The sequence below is a fragment of the Anabrus simplex genome, chromosome 12 (genome assembly GCF_040414725.1).
Source record: "Anabrus simplex isolate iqAnaSimp1 chromosome 12, ASM4041472v1, whole genome shotgun sequence".
Lineage (NCBI taxonomy): Eukaryota > Metazoa > Arthropoda > Insecta > Orthoptera > Tettigoniidae > Anabrus > Anabrus simplex.
In genome coordinates, this window is record NC_090276.1 from 55,241,786 (window position 1) to 55,264,200 (window position 22,415).

Sequence of the window (22,415 nt, forward strand, 5' to 3'; positions counted from 1 at the left end):
AGGCAAGAAGAATAGCACACAGATATCAAAATCTGAAGATTAAGATCACAAATATTGTCAAAAACATCACTTTCTTAAAACAATGCCTACTTAATAATCTAACTCCTAAATTTCTTAGGAAATATAATAATAAACATAGAAGCACATATCAAACCCAAAACACCCAAAACAAAACCAATCGAATATGGCTGAAAGAAGAAATTAAATTCATGTATAGGAAAAAACAACACCTAAACACACAAATGTATGAAGCGCACCTTAAAGCCTCACATGAGCTACCACACACATACTGGAGCAATTTCCAACAAATAACTAACGAAAAGATAGAAAACATAGCCATACAGAAGCAGAATACCTTAAACAAGAAACTTAACGCACTCAAGACATCACTAAACCAAACCAACCATACACAACATAGACAACATATTACTGTTTCTATTGATAACAACCAACATACTTTCCATCCCCCACTCCAAAACCTAACTAACACAACATTCAATGAAAAAGAAACAATTATACTGAGCAAGGGACCAAAACATAACTGGAAAAACTATTCAGTATTTGAAAACATAGCCACCATTATTACTGAAACAGAAGATGCTCTAAATAAAATACCCCAAGAAAAACAAAATGAAATTAGATATGAAATCAAAAAAACACTACCACAATATGTTGATAAGATCACTCAAAAACCTCAGAATCAAGATATCACAAACCAAACACAAATTAAGGTACTCAAAAATAAAATACAGCAAAATAACTTAATAGTAACAAAGGCAGATAAAGGAAACACTACAGTTATTATGGATAAAGAGGAATATATAACAAAAACAAAAACCTGCTTTCAAGATGAAACCTTTCAAATTAAGACTAAAGATCCCACTAACAGTATCCAGAAAAACTTAAAAATTCTCCTAAAAAACACCAATTTTCTTATGAACGAACAGGAAACTGCAAAATTAACCACTATGAATCCAGGGATACCTACAGCTAAAGCTTATCCTAAGATCCATAAAAACAACATTCCTATGAGACCCATAATAAATTATAGACCAAGCCCTATTTATAAATTATCCAAATACATACAAAAATTCCTCAAAAAACATTATGTTTTTCAAGCAAACAAAACCATAAAAAACTCAATAGATTTTTGCAACATTACTAAGAATATTAGAATAGAACATTTTTACAAGCTAGCTACATATGATATAACAAACATGTATCCTAATATACCCACACAAAAAACTATCACTATCATAGAATCCAACCTTTATAACCACAGTAAGCTAAGCAAATTGGAAATAGATGAATTTATTAAACTTCTACAATTTGCTATCAATAACAACTATTTCAAGTTCCATGACACTATTTATCAACAAAAAGGATTACCCATGGGATCACCAATATCAGGCATAATAGCTGATATATATATGGATCACTTAGAACATCAAGAAATTAAAAAAATAGAAAATATAATCTATTGGTGCAGGTTTGTCGATGATGCATTTATAATCATGGACAACAGACATACTAATGAAAACATAATCCTAGAACAACTAAATAAAATAGATCCCCACATTAAATTTACCATGGACACTGAACACAACAACACCATAAACTACTTAGATATATCCATAACCAGACATAACAACCACCTAACATACAATATATATAGGAAACCTACCCATACATCAAATACAATAAAGATAGACTCCACCCACCCACATGCCCATAAAAGAGCTGCATACTATAGTATGATTCACAGAGCATACAACATTCCACTTTCAAAAGAAAATCTAAATAAAGAACTAAACACAATCCATGAAATAGCAAAACAAAATGGATACAAAAGAGAAATGATAAACCGGATCATCAATAAAGTCAAAAATCAACCTAAAACCAAGTTAACCAGAATCACTAAAAATAAAAAAGAATATGCACTGTTTACTTATAACAATAACCATATACATCCCATAACAAACATCTTCAAAAAACAAGGCCTAAAAATAGCATACAAAACAGCACGCAACAACACCAACATACTATACAATTCCAAATTAGTTAATAACACAAACAAATACAATCATTCAGGAGTCTATCGCCTAAAATGTAACGACTGCCAAGCCAGCTATATAGGACTTACCGGTAGAAGTTTTTTAATACGATATAATGAACATGTAAACGCCGTCAAACACAGACATTTTTCAGCTATGGGTCAGCATATTGACGATCAAAAACATAATTTCACAGACATTAAGAACGACATGCAAATCCTTAACATGAACCCAAAAAGTCCCTTACTCAGTATAATAGAAGAATTTTATATAAATTTAGACAAATATGTGAATCCAAACTCCAACCTAAATGAAAGTATAGACAGAAACAACATTCTTTTTCATGCAGTAATTCCCTTATTAAAAGATTTCTATATCAAAAGAATAAACAAGCAAAAATCGATATGTTCAAATCAACCGCCTCAAAACCCTCTCCCCTCCAACCCCACTCCTATTACTAACACTCCACCTATCCCCCCAAACCTCCCCTCTACCGCCGCTAACTACAATCTCAGAGCTACGCGCACCAGATCCCAACAGGCAGCTACTAAGAACGCACGGCTCCAGCACTTTACGTAAGTAAACGACATACGTTTCACTATCACACTTTCTATCCACAACATTATCACATTTTTATTTCTATTTCCAGACACTCCACCTTGGTTTCTCATAACATACCAGCTTCCAGAACGCACCAAGACGCATAACTTTCATCATATTTGACTAATGCCACCAATCTTAAACATCGCGTCTACGGAAGAAAACATGCTCCATTAACATTTTTAATAACTTTAACATCTGTAGCTGCCAATAGATCTTCAGATAAACAACAGCATTACCTAATTTGCAGTGGATCATTATAATACTAATTACCTATACATCTTATATTTTTATGGATCCACTTTGTTGGAACGATATATATACAAATCCATTTATTCCAAATCAGTGTATATGCTGTACTGCACACTAACAGCACCAGTGTAATGAGTTTTTATACTAGACATGTGTGGCATACATACCACTGTTTTTGATTATATGCCCATTTTAACAATATTTTAATATCCACATTAGCATATATTTTTATTCAATTTTAACCTCACACTAAGTTTCAATCAGTATGTAATGACTTTACAAAATGAATTTAGCTTCTAGTATGTACAAAAGCAAGATATTGCACTGATACTTAAATCAAAAATGTTCAAGCCTGTGTTCTATTATATCATTGTGACTAATCAACAGCCAATTCTGTAAATATTTGAACTTGTCACTGTAGAATTACACAAACATATCTGTATTCCATACTATATAACTTAAAATTGGATAGTAGTAGCAGTAAGGTAATACGTGTCTCTATGAACAATGCACACTAGTCATGTACTAGACACACCAAACATTAATGATCAGCCTAAACTAGTCTAATTTTTACTATGTGATGTTTTTATGAACAATTTACAATTGTCAACTGAGGATGACCCCATAGGGGTCGAAACTAGTCTTGAATATTTGTAATGTAAAATAAACTCGTATTGATAAGGTGGAGAATTGTATATATATTGTTTTTATGTAAAGTAATATCCATCAATACGGAAATGAAACTTATAAACAACAGTGGAAAAGCCAACCAGGCAAGAAGAATAGCACACAGATATCAAAATCTGAAGATTAAGATCACAAATATTGTCAAAAACATCACTTTCTTAAAACAATGCCTACTTAATAATCTAACTCCTAAATTTCTTAGGAAATATAATAATAAACATAGAAGCACATATCAAACCCAAAACACCCAAAACAAAACCAATCGAATATGGCTGAAAGAAGAAATTAAATTCATGTATAGGAAAAAACAACACCTAAACACACAAATGTATGAAGCGCACCTTAAAGCCTCACATGAGCTACCACACACATACTGGAGCAATTTCCAACAAATAACTAACGAAAAGATAGAAAACATAGCCATACAGAAGCAGAATACCTTAAACAAGAAACTTAACGCACTCAAGACATCACTAAACCAAACCAACCATACACAACATAGACAACATATTACTGTTTCTATTGATAACAACCAACATACTTTCCATCCCCCACTCCAAAACCTAACTAACACAACATTCAATGAAAAAGAAACAATTATACTGAGCAAGGGACCAAAACATAACTGGAAAAACTATTCAGTATTTGAAAACATAGCCACCATTATTACTGAAACAGAAGATGCTCTAAATAAAATACCCCAAGAAAAACAAAATGAAATTAGATATGAAATCAAAAAAACACTACCACAATATGTTGATAAGATCACTCAAAAACCTCAGAATCAAGATATCACAAACCAAACACAAATTAAGGTACTCAAAAATAAAATACAGCAAAATAACTTAATAGTAACAAAGGCAGATAAAGGAAACACTACAGTTATTATGGATAAAGAGGAATATATAACAAAAACAAAAACCTGCTTTCAAGATGAAACCTTTCAAATTAAGACTAAAGATCCCACTAACAGTATCCAGAAAAACTTAAAAATTCTCCTAAAAAACACCAATTTTCTTATGAACGAACAGGAAACTGCAAAATTAACCACTATGAATCCAGGGATACCTACAGCTAAAGCTTATCCTAAGATCCATAAAAACAACATTCCTATGAGACCCATAATAAATTATAGACCAAGCCCTATTTATAAATTATCCAAATACATACAAAAATTCCTCAAAAAACATTATGTTTTTCAAGCAAACAAAACCATAAAAAACTCAATAGATTTTTGCAACATTACTAAGAATATTAGAATAGAACATTTTTACAAGCTAGCTACATATGATATAACAAACATGTATCCTAATATACCCACACAAAAAACTATCACTATCATAGAATCCAACCTTTATAACCACAGTAAGCTAAGCAAATTGGAAATAGATGAATTTATTAAACTTCTACAATTTGCTATCAATAACAACTATTTCAAGTTCCATGACACTATTTATCAACAAAAAGGATTACCCATGGGATCACCAATATCAGGCATAATAGCTGATATATATATGGATCACTTAGAACATCAAGAAATTAAAAAAATAGAAAATATAATCTATTGGTGCAGGTTTGTCGATGATGCATTTATAATCATGGACAACAGACATACTAATGAAAACATAATCCTAGAACAACTAAATAAAATAGATCCCCACATTAAATTTACCATGGACACTGAACACAACAACACCATAAACTACTTAGATATATCCATAACCAGACATAACAACCACCTAACATACAATATATATAGGAAACCTACCCATACATCAAATACAATAAAGATAGACTCCACCCACCCACATGCCCATAAAAGAGCTGCATACTATAGTATGATTCATAGAGCATACAACATTCCACTTTCAAAAGAAAATCTAAATAAAGAACTAAACACAATCCATGAAATAGCAAAACAAAATGGATACAAAAGAGAAATGATAAACCGGATCATCAATAAAGTCAAAAATCAACCTAAAACCAAGTTAACCAGAATCACTAAAAATAAAAAAGAATATGCACTGTTTACTTATAACAATAACCATATACATCCCATAACAAACATCTTCAAAAAACAAGGCCTAAAAATAGCATACAAAACAGCACACAACAACACCAACATACTATACAATTCCAAATTAGTTAATAACACAAACAAATACAATCATTCAGGAGTCTATCGCCTAAAATGTAACGACTGCCAAGCCAGCTATATAGGACTTACCGGTAGAAGTTTTTTAATACGATATAATGAACATGTAAACGCCGTCAAACACAGACATTTTTCAGCTATGGGTCAGCATATTGACGATCAAAAACATAATTTCACAGACATTAAGAACGACATGCAAATCCTTAACATGAACCCAAAAAGTCCCTTACTCAGTATAATAGAAGAATTTTATATAAATTTAGACAAATATGTGAATCCAAACTCCAACCTAAATGAAAGTATAGACAGAAACAACATTCTTTTTCATGCAGTAATTCCCTTATTAAAAGATTTCTATATCAAAAGAATAAACAAGCAAAAATCGATATGTTCAAATCAACCGCCTCAAAACCCTCTCCCCTCCAACCCCACTCCTATTACTAACACTCCACCTATCCCCCCAAACCTCCCCTCTACCGCCGCTAACTACAATCTCAGAGCTACGCGCACCAGATCCCAACAGGCAGCTACTAAGAACGCACGGCTCCAGCACTTTACGTAAGTAAACGACATACGTTTCACTATCACACTTTCTATCCACAACATTATCACATTTTTATTTCTATTTCCAGACACTCCACCTTGGTTTCTCATAACATACCAGCTTCCAGAACGCACCAAGACGCATAACTTTCATCATATTTGACTAATGCCACCAATCTTAAACATCGCGTCTACGGAAGAAAACATGCTCCATTAACATTTTTAATAACTTTAACATCTGTAGCTGCCAATAGATCTTCAGATAAACAACAGCATTACCTAATTTGCAGTGGATCATTATAATACTAATTACCTATACATCTTATATTTTTATGGATCCACTTTGTTGGAACGATATATATACAAATCCATTTATTCCAAATCAGTGTATATGCTGTACTGCACACTAACAGCACCAGTGTAATGAGTTTTTATACTAGACATGTGTGGCATACATACCACTGTTTTTGATTATATGCCCATTTTAACAATATTTTAATATCCACATTAGCATATATTTTTATTCAATTTTAACCTCACACTAAGTTTCAATCAGTATGTAATGACTTTACAAAATGAATTTAGCTTCTAGTATGTACAAAAGCAAGATATTGCACTGATACTTAAATCAAAAATGTTCAAGCCTGTGTTCTATTATATCATTGTGACTAATCAACAGCCAATTCTGTAAATATTTGAACTTGTCACTGTAGAATTACACAAACATATCTGTATTCCATACTATATAACTTAAAATTGGATAGTAGTAGCAGTAAGGTAATACGTGTCTCTATGAACAATGCACACTAGTCATGTACTAGACACACCAAACATTAATGATCAGCCTAAACTAGTCTAATTTTTACTATGTGATGTTTTTATGAACAATTTACAATTGTCAACTGAGGATGACCCCATAGGGGTCGAAACTAGTCTTGAATATTTGTAATGTAAAATAAACTCGTATTGATAAGGTGGAGAATTGTATATATATTGTTTTTATGTAAAGTAATATCCATCAATACGGAAATGAAACTTATAAACAACAGTGGAAAAGCCAACCAGGCAAGAAGAATAGCACACAGATATCAAAATCTGAAGATTAAGATCACAAATATTGTCAAAAACATCACTTTCTTAAAACAATGCCTACTTAATAATCTAACTCCTAAATTTCTTAGGAAATATAATAATAAACATAGAAGCACATATCAAACCCAAAACACCCAAAACAAAACCAATCGAATATGGCTGAAAGAAGAAATTAAATTCATGTATAGGAAAAAACAACACCTAAACACACAAATGTATGAAGCGCACCTTAAAGCCTCACATGAGCTACCACACACATACTGGAGCAATTTCCAACAAATAACTAACGAAAAGATAGAAAACATAGCCATACAGAAGCAGAATACCTTAAACAAGAAACTTAACGCACTCAAGACATCACTAAACCAAACCAACCATACACAACATAGACAACATATTACTGTTTCTATTGATAACAACCAACATACTTTCCATCCCCCACTCCAAAACCTAACTAACACAACATTCAATGAAAAAGAAACAATTATACTGAGCAAGGGACCAAAACATAACTGGAAAAACTATTCAGTATTTGAAAACATAGCCACCATTATTACTGAAACAGAAGATGCTCTAAATAAAATACCCCAAGAAAAACAAAATGAAATTAGATATGAAATCAAAAAAACACTACCACAATATGTTGATAAGATCACTCAAAAACCTCAGAATCAAGATATCACAAACCAAACACAAATTAAGGTACTCAAAAATAAAATACAGCAAAATAACTTAATAGTAACAAAGGCAGATAAAGGAAACACTACAGTTATTATGGATAAAGAGGAATATATAACAAAAACAAAAACCTGCTTTCAAGATGAAACCTTTCAAATTAAGACTAAAGATCCCACTAACAGTATCCAGAAAAACTTAAAAATTCTCCTAAAAAACACCAATTTTCTTATGAACGAACAGGAAACTGCAAAATTAACCACTATGAATCCAGGGATACCTACAGCTAAAGCTTATCCTAAGATCCATAAAAACAACATTCCTATGAGACCCATAATAAATTATAGACCAAGCCCTATTTATAAATTATCCAAATACATACAAAAATTCCTCAAAAAACATTATGTTTTTCAAGCAAACAAAACCATAAAAAACTCAATAGATTTTTGCAACATTACTAAGAATATTAGAATAGAACATTTTTACAAGCTAGCTACATATGATATAACAAACATGTATCCTAATATACCCACACAAAAAACTATCACTATCATAGAATCCAACCTTTATAACCACAGTAAGCTAAGCAAATTGGAAATAGATGAATTTATTAAACTTCTACAATTTGCTATCAATAACAACTATTTCAAGTTCCATGACACTATTTATCAACAAAAAGGATTACCCATGGGATCACCAATATCAGGCATAATAGCTGATATATATATGGATCACTTAGAACATCAAGAAATTAAAAAAATAGAAAATATAATCTATTGGTGCAGGTTTGTCGATGATGCATTTATAATCATGGACAACAGACATACTAATGAAAACATAATCCTAGAACAACTAAATAAAATAGATCCCCACATTAAATTTACCATGGACACTGAACACAACAACACCATAAACTACTTAGATATATCCATAACCAGACATAACAACCACCTAACATACAATATATATAGGAAACCTACCCATACATCAAATACAATAAAGATAGACTCCACCCACCCACATGCCCATAAAAGAGCTGCATACTATAGTATGATTCATAGAGCATACAACATTCCACTTTCAAAAGAAAATCTAAATAAAGAACTAAACACAATCCATGAAATAGCAAAACAAAATGGATACAAAAGAGAAATGATAAACCGGATCATCAATAAAGTCAAAAATCAACCTAAAACCAAGTTAACCAGAATCACTAAAAATAAAAAAGAATATGCACTGTTTACTTATAACAATAACCATATACATCCCATAACAAACATCTTCAAAAAACAAGGCCTAAAAATAGCATACAAAACAGCACGCAACAACACCAACATACTATACAATTCCAAATTAGTTAATAACACAAACAAATACAATCATTCAGGAGTCTATCGCCTAAAATGTAACGACTGCCAAGCCAGCTATATAGGACTTACCGGTAGAAGTTTTTTAATACGATATAATGAACATGTAAACGCCGTCAAACACAGACATTTTTCAGCTATGGGTCAGCATATTGACGATCAAAAACATAATTTCACAGACATTAAGAACGACATGCAAATCCTTAACATGAACCCAAAAAGTCCCTTACTCAGTATAATAGAAGAATTTTATATAAATTTAGACAAATATGTGAATCCAAACTCCAACCTAAATGAAAGTATAGACAGAAACAACATTCTTTTTCATGCAGTAATTCCCTTATTAAAAGATTTCTATATCAAAAGAATAAACAAGCAAAAATCGATATGTTCAAATCAACCGCCTCAAAACCCTCTCCCCTCCAACCCCACTCCTATTACTAACACTCCACCTATCCCCCCAAACCTCCCCTCTACCGCCGCTAACTACAATCTCAGAGCTACGCGCACCAGATCCCAACAGGCAGCTACTAAGAACGCACGGCTCCAGCACTTTACGTAAGTAAACGACATACGTTTCACTATCACACTTTCTATCCACAACATTATCACATTTTTATTTCTATTTCCAGACACTCCACCTTGGTTTCTCATAACATACCAGCTTCCAGAACGCACCAAGACGCATAACTTTCATCATATTTGACTAATGCCACCAATCTTAAACATCGCGTCTACGGAAGAAAACATGCTCCATTAACATTTTTAATAACTTTAACATCTGTAGCTGCCAATAGATCTTCAGATAAACAACAGCATTACCTAATTTGCAGTGGATCATTATAATACTAATTACCTATACATCTTATATTTTTATGGATCCACTTTGTTGGAACGATATATATACAAATCCATTTATTCCAAATCAGTGTATATGCTGTACTGCACACTAACAGCACCAGTGTAATGAGTTTTTATACTAGACATGTGTGGCATACATACCACTGTTTTTGATTATATGCCCATTTTAACAATATTTTAATATCCACATTAGCATATATTTTTATTCAATTTTAACCTCACACTAAGTTTCAATCAGTATGTAATGACTTTACAAAATGAATTTAGCTTCTAGTATGTACAAAAGCAAGATATTGCACTGATACTTAAATCAAAAATGTTCAAGCCTGTGTTCTATTATATCATTGTGACTAATCAACAGCCAATTCTGTAAATATTTGAACTTGTCACTGTAGAATTACACAAACATATCTGTATTCCATACTATATAACTTAAAATTGGATAGTAGTAGCAGTAAGGTAATACGTGTCTCTATGAACAATGCACACTAGTCATGTACTAGACACACCAAACATTAATGATCAGCCTAAACTAGTCTAATTTTTACTATGTGATGTTTTTATGAACAATTTACAATTGTCAACTGAGGATGACCCCATAGGGGTCGAAACTAGTCTTGAATATTTGTAATGTAAAATAAACTCGTATTGATAAGGTGGAGAATTGTATATATATTGTTTTTATGTTAAGTGGTATGTTCCGAGCTGTCAGCGGAGAGATGGCATGGAATGACATTAGTAGATGAATAAGTTTGAGTGGCATTTATAAAAGTAGGAAAGATCACAATATGAAGATAAAGTTGGAATTCAAGAGGACAAACTGGGGCAAATATTCATTTATAGGAAGGGGAGTTAGGGATTGGAATAATTTACCAAGGGAGATGTTCAATAAATTTCCAATTTCTTTGAAATCATTTAGGAACAGGCTAGGAAAACAACAGACAGGGAATCTGCCACCTGAGTGACTGCCCTAAATGCAGATCAGTATTGATTGATTGATTGATTGATTGATTGACTGATTGACTGATTGATTGATTGATTGATTGATTGATTGATTGATTGATTGATTGATTGATTGAGTGATTGATTGATTGATTGATTGATTGATTGATTGATTGATTGATTGATTGATTGATTGATTGATTGATTGATTGCACTCTTCTCCAAACCATCATTGAAGGTAAAGTGCTGGGGAAGAGATCCAGGGGACAACCAAGGATGTCATACATCAGGAACTCCGTCAGTGAACTGGCCTGTGGTTTATAGAGCAACACAAAGAGGCTAGCAGAAGATCTTCAGATGTGGCTACAGCGACAAGGCCTTTAGTAGATGATAATGATGTGCGCAACAAAAGCTGGAAATACATTCCTATCTAAACATTTGTCTTAAACCTACTGCCGTGTTGTGTTATCCAGCAAGAGCCAGGGGTGTTCCACTGAATGCGTGATTCCATACAACGTAGGGAGGAAGGTAGGTGGTGACATCGAGCACATTTTGTGAAGAGTAGATCGAAGACAGGGTGATCATTGATGGCAATCATAGCAGACCATAACTTCAAAGATATTGAGTTTGCAACCGATGTTTATACAACCTTTCTCCTTTACTTGTTGCATGCTGCCTCTTCTGTAAATACTGACACCTTTTTCAAGCACACCCTGTAGTTTCAGATTAAAAGCGCCTTCATTTGCATGTCTTGTACTTCTGAAGAATTTTGAGATTTGCTTGTAGCATTCATAATATCTGTCTTCAAATGATACGGCTGCCAGGAAGCGTAATGTGATTGTAGCATTCTTGCAGAATAATAGAAAAGGCTTACGATAGTCTTCGTAGAGCAAAGGTATGGAAAGTAATGCAGTGGAAAGGATTAGGATTAGGCAGCATGCAACAATTTTCAAGAAAGGAGACAGGAAGCAATGTGAAAATTATAGAGGAGTGACACTAATACCTCATACAGCTAAGATCTTTGAGAGAATCTTGGCTAAACGAATAACAGACAGAGTAGAGGGAAAATTGGCAGAACACCAGTATGGATTCAGAAGAGGAAGGTCCAAATTTGACCCAATATTTACATTGCGTCAAATGATGAAAAGGTATTGGGGGTATGGAAAGGACATGGTAGGATCATTTCTAGATATTGAAAAGGCATATGACAGTGTCCCAAGGAATTTGGTATGGAAAACATTGCCAGAGGCACAGATTGGGAATGAAACAATGCAGATTGTAATAGCATTGTATCAAAATTGTGAAAGCTGTGTTAGAACCAATGTGGGTCAAAATGAATGGTTCAGAGTTGAGACAGACTCTTCATTATCATCATGGACAGAATTCTACATAATGTTGAAGTTGATGTGTGAGCAAGTAAACTCTATGCTCTTTGCTGAGAGCAAGTAAACTCTATGCTCTTTGCTGATTATACTGTAGTTTGAGGAGATAATGAATAGGAAGTACAGACACAAGTTGATTTATGGAATGAAAAGATAAGAAATTTTGAAATGAATATTAGTACTGCAAAAAGCAAGACTTTGAACAGAACAAGAAGTAACAGAAAATCCAGGGGAGTGATAAAAATATGAAATAAACCTCCTGAAGTAGTGACCATTTTTTAATATTTGGGCAGCATGATGTCACAAAGTGGAAATTTGGATGGAGAAATTGATTTAAGAATACAGCAGTCTGCAAGTTTCTACCAGTGTGTGAGTGACATTGTATGGAACAAAGATGTGCCAACGAAGTGCAAGGTGGTTTTATACTCGTCCTATTATAAACCTATACTGACCTATGCTTCAGCAGCCTTTTCAGCCTACAAGAGAATTCATTTAGTTCTTTTTTTCCGGGTTGAAGCATGTTGTTGTTTTCTGTACATTACGTAAAGTTTGCCAACGTTTTGAACACATTCCAGTATTCTTTGTCAAGGTGACTGAAATACTCGTACTAGATCCAAGGTAATCAGTCTCCCAGGAAGCTAAGTTTGAGGGAAAGAAAACAAGAGTGAGACCCAGTGAAAGATGGATAGAGTTGATCAAGAAGGAGGAACCTGGAATGCAACAAAATTACAGGATAAGACAGATGGAAGGAGAGAGGAAAGTGGAGGAGTACCGGTACCATAAATTCCACAATCTGACTGGAGCTGGATGAGTGAAAATAATAATGATGATAGTTCATACTGACTCACCTCCAGATATGCCTTCTGTCCCTCAATGAGGTGATTGAGTGGAATGTACATATCATTGGTCTCCTGGTCAACCAACATGAAGTGTCGATGTGAGAATGTACCCCTGCCAACGTCCTGGCCACTCAACCTTACATAGAAACCTTCCAAGAGAAGATAAAAATCAGCATTATATTTAATAATAATAATAATAATAATAATAATAATAATAATAATAATAATAATAATAATAATAATAATAATAAATTATCCTATTTTTAAAGTTTTTACTAAATGACATAGTAAGTGTAAGTGAACAGTTTATTTAGACATAAAAGAAATACTGTAACGATTTCAAGATTTATGTATAATTTGTTTTGTTGATGACTGTATTGTACAAATGTATCAAGTCCAAGAATTTAGTTTGATGTTTTGACACCTTGGAAGAAGAGAGCATTAGCTCTCGAAACATGTATGGTAGATAATTATAATAAAATGTAAAGTATTGACAAGGCAGAAAAGTGTTTCATAGAAATTGAATATAAATCAATACGGACAAGAATGAACCAACATGTTTAAAATAATAAATTCTGAATAGCTAACTCGAACCTTAATCTGAGTGCCACCACTGAAGAAGAAAGCCCAATCACTTTGCCAACCAATAAAGATAAGCAACACCGGATAATATACAAGGGCACACATGCACGTCAACGGCATGTAGCGCGGGAATGGTATGCTTCACATGCGTGTTGGTAAATAGCCAAGGTGTTAAAAATGGGTGTACTGTGTCCATAATGCAGACATCAAGTTATCTAGTCTGTTCAGGAACTTGTTCTGTCCAAGCAGCACTTACCTTGGTAGAGCAAAGATCCCACCGCTAGCGCTTCAGCTGTGGCCCAGTCAAGCTTCGCTCCCTCGTTCAGTTTATTGAGCCGAGAATTAACGTGGGTCTTCAGTAGGTGAGGATGAAGATTCTGAAAAAGAGTTCACACCAAAGTAACTGTAACAAAACTCTGTCAATTGATGCACTCATCATTAGGCCCCGGATAATTACGTAATTACATTCTGTATTCCTTTATTTGTGGACAACTGAAAATGTCTGTATTGTAACACTTGTGTTTCATTTGACAAGTTTTTACATATTATGTGAAGAACAACATTTTTGTATATATCTATGTAATTATTTAAAGAACAGTGTCAGCTCATTTAATTTTCAGTCTATAGTAAAATAATTGGCACATTTCATCTCACATAAAATATATTTCAATTGCTAAAGTTGGCTCTGACATTCCTTTAAAATAGGGGATTCTAACCCTTTGTCTGTGCAATACAGTAGGTCAGAGTGCCTCAGCTACATACAGTAGCACTAATCCTTTCTCAGAATGTGGGATGGCTGGTGCCTTTCATTGATCAGAGTTTCTAACGAACTCCTTGCAGCCTTGAAACGAAATCTAGGTTATTCAAGTTCTCTATCTGTTTGCAAGATCATTACTGGTAAACAAGAAGAGCCCCTGAAAGATATTTCACCCAGCTGATTTTATGTTTTAAAATATGCACCGGTGACTTCCTGCGATACTGAATGGTTCTTTTAGTTCTTTCTCCGGGTTGAACCATGTTGTTGTTTCCTGTACATTCCGTACAGTTTGCCAACGTTTCAAGTACGTTGCAATATTCTTTGTCAAGGCGACTGAAATACCCCAACTCAATCTGAGATAATCAGTCTCCCAGGCAGCAATTCAATTCGGAAAAAGAACTAAATAATTCTATACACCATGGAAGCTTCACCTCTAGGATACAAGAGAATTTTATTGGATCAGAGCCAAAACATCACAATGGAAAACATGGAGAAGTACTTGGTGACACACTATCTGCACAAGAACCTTATTTATCCGGCCCTCATTAATCCGGATCTGCGGATTATCCAGATTGAAAATAATAAAAATTACTTTTACGGGGTCAACTCTCCTTGAATATCTTTTCCGCCAAGGATTGTTAAGGAGAGGAATTGGAAGTAATTTGGCCATGGTCTATCAAAGGTACTGTCCCGGCATTCACCTGGAATTGAGAATTGGAAACCGTAGAAAACCATTCCCAGAACGGCCTAGGTGGGATTCGAACCCACGCTCTTCTGAACGCAACGTACTACTAATTCACTGATGGTGAATTCGAAAATGAAACCAGCGCTCCATCAGAAGAAACAATGACCCAAGGAGACGTAACAATACAGCTGGACAAACTGATGGCCTATTTAGAATCCTTGACTGAAACCACACCGGCAGAACTTATGTTAGTAAAACGTCTTCGTGATCATGCTGCGCGCAAACGATGTACAAAATGTAAAACAAAAAAAACTCACACATTCTTTTAGTGCATAAAACAAAGTCATAAATGTAAGAAAAGTGTTCTTATACTCTTTTGTACAATTGAAAAAAAGCTATTAACTTACTGTACAACTTATGTTGATAGATTGTATAACATGTACTGTATTTGATTTTTAGTTTTTTTCTAGATTATCCAGATTTTCGATAATCTGGATCAGTTCCAGTCCCACTTAATCCGGATAAACGAGGTTCTTGTGTACTATTTGTGTTACATAATAGGCATTTAAAGACAGATTCTATATTAACTTTATTTAGTAATGTTTATTTATTTCATTTTCAGGGCATGGGGGCAACATGAAAATAGTTACACCACCACATTCTGTGATATACGCTGTGATTTACAGTGCATAACATTGTTGTCTGAAGTATTTCAACTATGCAGACTTCGACTTTATCTAATGGAATCTCGCTTTGCATTTGTAAAATGGCTTGCACTTTGATGGTAGACGCTATATCCATAACTGTCTGAGGAGGTTGTTCTGTACTTGTGTGCTGCCCGCGAGAGATCTAAGGTGTCGTAAGGACTGGGATGGCTTACGGTCGCTGAGCTCTTCTTCCATAAGTAACTGAAGAACGCATTGCTCTTTCAATAGGGAAAGATACCAAGTGAGTTTGGTACGCAAGTACACGTATGCATTTTGTACCCGAGGGCTGGTAATGATATCTCCAATTTCCGCAGCATAGCGACGGTCTACCTGGGAAACAATGTACACATATTTTGTTTCCTCTTGTGTGATACCAGATATATTGACCTGCGCTTCTGCCTGAGCGATCCATAGCGCTGGCTTGTCTGGCCAGAAAACAGATAACTTAACTCCAACACTGTTCACTACAGTGTGTGGATAAAGATAGTGGCATTCGCTGCTGGAGTTGTTGTAGGAGGTGATTTTGCTCTTGTAATCATTGTAGTTGTTCTTGTAATTGCTCCATAGCAAAGACGGTTAATGATATGATTGTATACTTACACGTACACACATTAAATGGAACATTAGTTATGTACAAGATTTACTGCTTTATTATTCAGAGTAAACTATCATATCATTAGCCATCCACATATATTCTGCATATTCAGTGTCAGCATGTCGAGGCATTTATTCCAACTTGAATTTTACAGAATCAATTGTTTTAGTGTTAAGAACAGATAGCAGTATAGCCACACACTTCCAGAAAAATAAATATGAGTAGAGATATTTGAGTGCTAAGGGTTAAACATTGCCTTCTGGTTGCATACTTCTACCATGAATTACTCGGGGGTTACACCCACCCATGTGCGAGAGAATGACTTCGATCCCCATCTTGAATGCATTCAGAAATACCCGGCATTGCTTTGGACTGACTCGAGCCGAAGGAGCGAGATTTAACATTCAAGCCAACACTACGCACTTACGATATGGATTTTAATCTTAATATAATAATGTTCTTTCAGTGTTCATTTGTGTATTATCTGATTTCAAGAGGACATTTTTAACCTTTTGAAGTACAATTTTGCATTTAGTCTTGTTCACATTTTAACGTTATGTTTTTGAAATGATGATCTACAGCCTGTTTCCAGTCATTCGACTGGGTCAGGAATGGAATAAATGAAGTCCCCATCTAGCAGCGAGAACAGGAATTGTGCCAGCTGCAGAAACCTATCGCATTCCTCAAGGGCAATGATTAATCACTGATAGATGAAATGAAATGATATTGGAGAGTGCCACTGGAATGAAAGATGACAGGAAAACGGAGTACCCGGAGAAAAACCTGTCTCACCTCCGCTTTGTCCAGCACAAATCTCACATGAAGTGACGGGGATTTGAACCACAGAATCCAGCAGTGAGAGGCTGGCGTGCTCCTGCTTGAGACGCAAAGGCTCTATGTTTTTGAATGTTTTCATTATTTTAGTGCTCACAGCTGAAGATGGTGTAAATAAGACCGAAACATGTACTATTTTAAAAGATTGTATAAAGTATTGAATAGGTGGATCCAACCATCATAATTTCTTATTTGAGAAATTTTCAGTCATATTTAAGACATTTACGATATTTACACTGTTTATATTGTTTGTGAACCTTGCTGTTATCCAAACAGGCTATGCCAAAGATCATGAAAGGGGACTTACAAATTTTTCATCATATGCCACGGACTTGGCACCAATATAATGGAGAGTTGTCTGGTCAACGCCCGTATCCCACAAGGTGATGGCAGCAGGGGCTTGTTGTATGCCGGACCACTGTCTCTTGAAGTATGATTTCTGAAAACAGAAAGAGTTCATGAGTTGTTATTTAATTATTTACAGGAAAATGAGAGCGTAGTAAGAAGGATGTCAATTAACAAGAGCAGCAAGGCGGGACTGAACGAATCTTACAATGAAGAAGGCCACAAAGAAAGCAATGCATGCATATGGATCGATCGATCGATCGATCAATCAATCAATCAATCAATGAGCTGCATTTAGGGCAGTTGGCCAGTTCGCAGATTCTCCATCTATTGTTTTCCAAGCTTTTTCTTAAATAATTTCAAGGAATTTTGGAAATTTGTTGAACATCTTCCTTGGTAAATTATTCCAATCCTTAACTCCTGTTTCTATAAATTAATATTTGCCCCAATTTGTTGTCTTGAATTCCAACTTTATCTTCATATTGTGATCTTTCCTACTTTAAAACACACCACTGAAACTTATTCATCTACCAACGTCATTCCACACCAGCTCTCCACTGATATCCCGGAACACAACACTTAATACTAATGTAGTTGGTCCGTTATTGGACAATATAAATTTTCCAGCTAACTCATTTCTGGTTGCCAGCGTTTTGCCGCAGTGTGCTAAATTGTGCTCATCAATTGGTAAATAGCACACCCACCAAGACGCACGGCTAGTGCATACCGTGGAGGCCACTGTGTAGGCTATTTGGAGCCACCGGCAGTGCCAATGCACTATGAGAGACTTAGTCTCATTTCCAAAAATTGATGCTTGGCTGGCCATCAGAGGACATAGATGTTGATTCCCATAAGGAATCTGAAATACTTGTGCCGAATGAGTAAATTTATAATATCAATGTAGTCGCTCCGTTATTGGACATTATAAAATTTCCAGCTAACTCATTCCTGGTTGCCAGCGTTTCACCCCAGTGTGCTAAATTGGGCTCATCAGTTGGTAAATAGCACACCCACCAAGATGCATGGCTAGTGCATATCGTGGAGGCCACTGCATAGGCTACTTGGAGCCACTGTCAGTGCCAATGCACTATGAGAGACTTTGTCTCATTTCCAAAAATTGATGCTTGCCTGGCCATCAGATGACATAAATGTTGATTCCCGTAGGGAATCTGAAATATTTGTCCCGAATGAGTAAATTTATAATACCAATGTAGTTGGTCCATGATTGGACATTATAAATTTTCCAGCTAACTCATTCCTGGTTGCCAGCATTTTGCCGCAGTGTGCTAAATTGGGCTCATCAGTTGATAAATAGCACACCCACCTAGATGCATGTCTTCCAGGCATCCCAGATCTTTACATCCTTACTATAATCCCTAAATACCATCATAACCATGTTCAGAGATCTGTATCCTTTGTTTATAATCCCATTTATGTGATTACCCCAATGAAGATCTTCCCTTATAGTGATGATGATGTTTGTTGTTTACAAGGGACCTAACAGCTAGGTCATCGGCCATTTTCCTTATATTAACACATAGGTATTTACAGTGATCCCCATAAGGAACTTTCATCCCATCAACACAGTAAATAAAACTGGGAGGACTTCTCCTATTAGTGAAACTCACAACCTGACTTTAAACTCTGATTATCATCATACCATTGCCTGCTTTCCATCTCACAATATTGTTCAGATCTTTTTGCTGTTGCTCACAATCATTTAACTTACTTATTACCCTATACTTATTTTTAATGTCCAAAGACAATTCCCATTGTGAACAGTGTCATATCTCATCTTCAGAAGCCATTACACAGTGGATCAGGAATTGTGATAGTGAAAAAAAAAAAAATGAAGGCATTGCTGGTTGCATTTTTATGCAATATGTGGTTTAAAGAAATGGAAGAGAATGAGAATGAAATATGTTGCATCTCAATGCTGTTGGATGTTTGAGCGCTATCAGAGAAACTGCCGCAACTTGCTAATCAACAGCAGAATCCTGAGTCTACAAGACAAGCTAGTAACTTCATTTTAATATGCTATGTATTCAAACCTTTGGTCAAATTATAGGTTGTACTTAAATAGTTACTAAAAACAGTAGCGTAAAGATATGGTTTTAATTTTATTTCAGATGACTGGGTGGAATGACATGCCCTGAAGAACTTGAAAGTTTCTAAAATAATCTGCAGTTCTGAACCAACTGCATAGTGTGATCTAGAGATTTTTTGTCTGGTTGGCGCTTGTCTTTTAAGGTTGTTTTCCTCCTACAACCAGCTTCTCCATTGCTTGCTTTTGTCCAGAGATGTGTCCAAAGTATCTTACAAAGGACCAGTTAATCCTTGTCATCAGCCTGCCCTTAACTTTTAGGTCTTCCAGAACTGATCTGCTGGTGTGTGTTATGTCCAAGATTTCACATCCTCTTCCTGTCAGCTGCCTTGATAGTCCATGTCTCAGTGGCATACATGACAGTCAGAAAGCACCAGCCAACTTCAGTATGGAGTTCTTTGTGATTTTCCTTCCTATCTCCCCAGGTCTCCTTTCGCTTCGCAGTTGTGCGAACCATTGCAAGACATTCCTCAATCTCATTCAAGCAACCTCCATTGTTCATGACTATGGTTTGTAGGTGTACATACAGAATGTATCAGAACTAGACTGACAAAACAATCAGGGATGCTTTTTGTGCTATATTAAGAATGATGGTGCAATTGGATTGGTGGGGAAAGATATTCTTTTTGAGAAAAGGAGGTCACTTTGTCACTTCCGGGCGTGCGATTCAAGTCGACAAACTCACCGTATTTGTTATGCCAGAGAGCCAGCTGCTGCCTGTTTCTGTGCGTCAGAAGAGGGATGGGAGGGGAAGTGGGAGACACCATACATTCTGAACAGAGTCTGAAGGACACTACTATACTTTTGCAAACTGTGCATCGAAGTAAGAGGGGGGGTGGGGGGCATATTGAACATCTCTAGTAATAAAACCATTGGGCGTATTGTTTTCTTCATTCAGTATTTCATTCCATTTACAATATTGTGAATAAAGGAATGCACAACTGTGGGATGGTAGCACTGCATATTTGAGCATGCTAATTTATAAAGAACATTATTTCAACCACCAATGCAGATGGTAATAGCACAGTATCAAAATTGCGAAAGCTGTGTTAGAACCAAAGTGGATCAAACTGAATGGTTCAGAGTTGAGACAGGCTTAAGACAAGGAAGTGTATTATCTCCTTTACTCTTCATAGAATTCTACATAATATCAAGGAGAAGATGATGGGCGAGCAAGTAAAGTCTATGCTCTTTGCTGATGACATCATAGTTTGGGGAGATAATGAAGAAGTACAGACACAAGTTGATTTATGGAATGAGGAGATAAGAAATTTTGGAATGAAGATTAGTACTGCAAAAAGTAAGACTTTGATCATGACGAGAGGTAACAGAAAATCCAGGGGAGTGATAAAAATAGGAAATTAACCTTCTGAAGTAGTGAAATTTTTTAAATATTTGGGCAGCATGATATCACAAGATGGAAATTTTGATGGAGAAATTGATTTAAGAATACAGCAGTCTGCAAGTTTCTACCAGTGTGTGAGAGACATTGTATGGATGTGCCAGTGAAGTGCAAGAAGGTTTTATACTCGTCCTATTATAAACCTATACTGACCTATGATTCAGCAGCCGGGACGTTAACTAAACACAACACAACCAAAGTAAGATAAAAGCAGCTGAAATGAGGTTTTTGAGGAGCATACAGGGAAAGACAAGACGAGATAGAATACAAAATGAGGAAATAAGGAGAAACGTGAGAGTGTGTAAACTTCAAGAAGAGACTGATATAGCAAAGCTAAAATGGTTTGGACACCTGATGACAATGCCAGGAGAGAGAAAACCAAAGAGAACATTTATGGATACAGAGACTGAAAAGAGGCACAGGGGACGGCCTAGAATGAGATGAGGAGCTCTGTTGTGGACTGTATTGCAGATAGAGGAGTCGATAGCAATAAAGTATGAGAAGAGGAATGGTGGAAAGATCGAGTAAGGTGGAGGGCTTTCGTACACTACCCTACCCAGAGTGAATGTGGAAAAGGGAATGGATGAAGAGAGAAGACTGTGACCAACAGACGAGAGGGGAAATGATCTGGTGCATTCCTTGACTGACAAGTGTGTCTTAATTATAGTGAGTTCTTGTACTGTGTTTGCACTTACGTCTGTTTAATAAACAAACTGTAGATATTGACTGTAAGAGATGAGGACAATCCTATGCGAATGAAACGAGGAAATTTTGTGCATACGCGCAGAGCGCTATCTCTGTCTCCATCATACACCCCACCTCCCCTTCTCTTCCCTGAAGCAAGGCAATGGCTTGTGCCCTGGCATAGCGAATATGGCAAGTTCGTCAATTTCAATTGTGCTCCCTCAAGTAACAAGGTACCCTCATTTTCTCATTAAAAAATTTCTACGCCAAT

General features: G+C 35.4%; 1 protein-coding gene across 1 annotated transcript in view; it reads right to left on the minus strand.

Annotated features, from left to right (window-relative positions):
* LOC136884541 (probable 2-oxoadipate dehydrogenase complex component E1 homolog) overlaps positions 1–22,415 on the minus strand; it is a 112,844-nt gene that overhangs the window by 42,612 nt on the left and 47,817 nt on the right. The window contains exons 11-13 of the mRNA XM_067156792.2: positions 17,917–18,048; positions 14,288–14,408; positions 13,459–13,598 (exon numbers count right to left, since the gene is read on the minus strand). Of these exons, the coding sequence (XP_067012893.2) occupies positions 13,459–13,598; positions 14,288–14,408; positions 17,917–18,048 (393 nt within the window). The remainder of the gene's footprint in view (positions 1–13,458; positions 13,599–14,287; positions 14,409–17,916; positions 18,049–22,415) is intronic.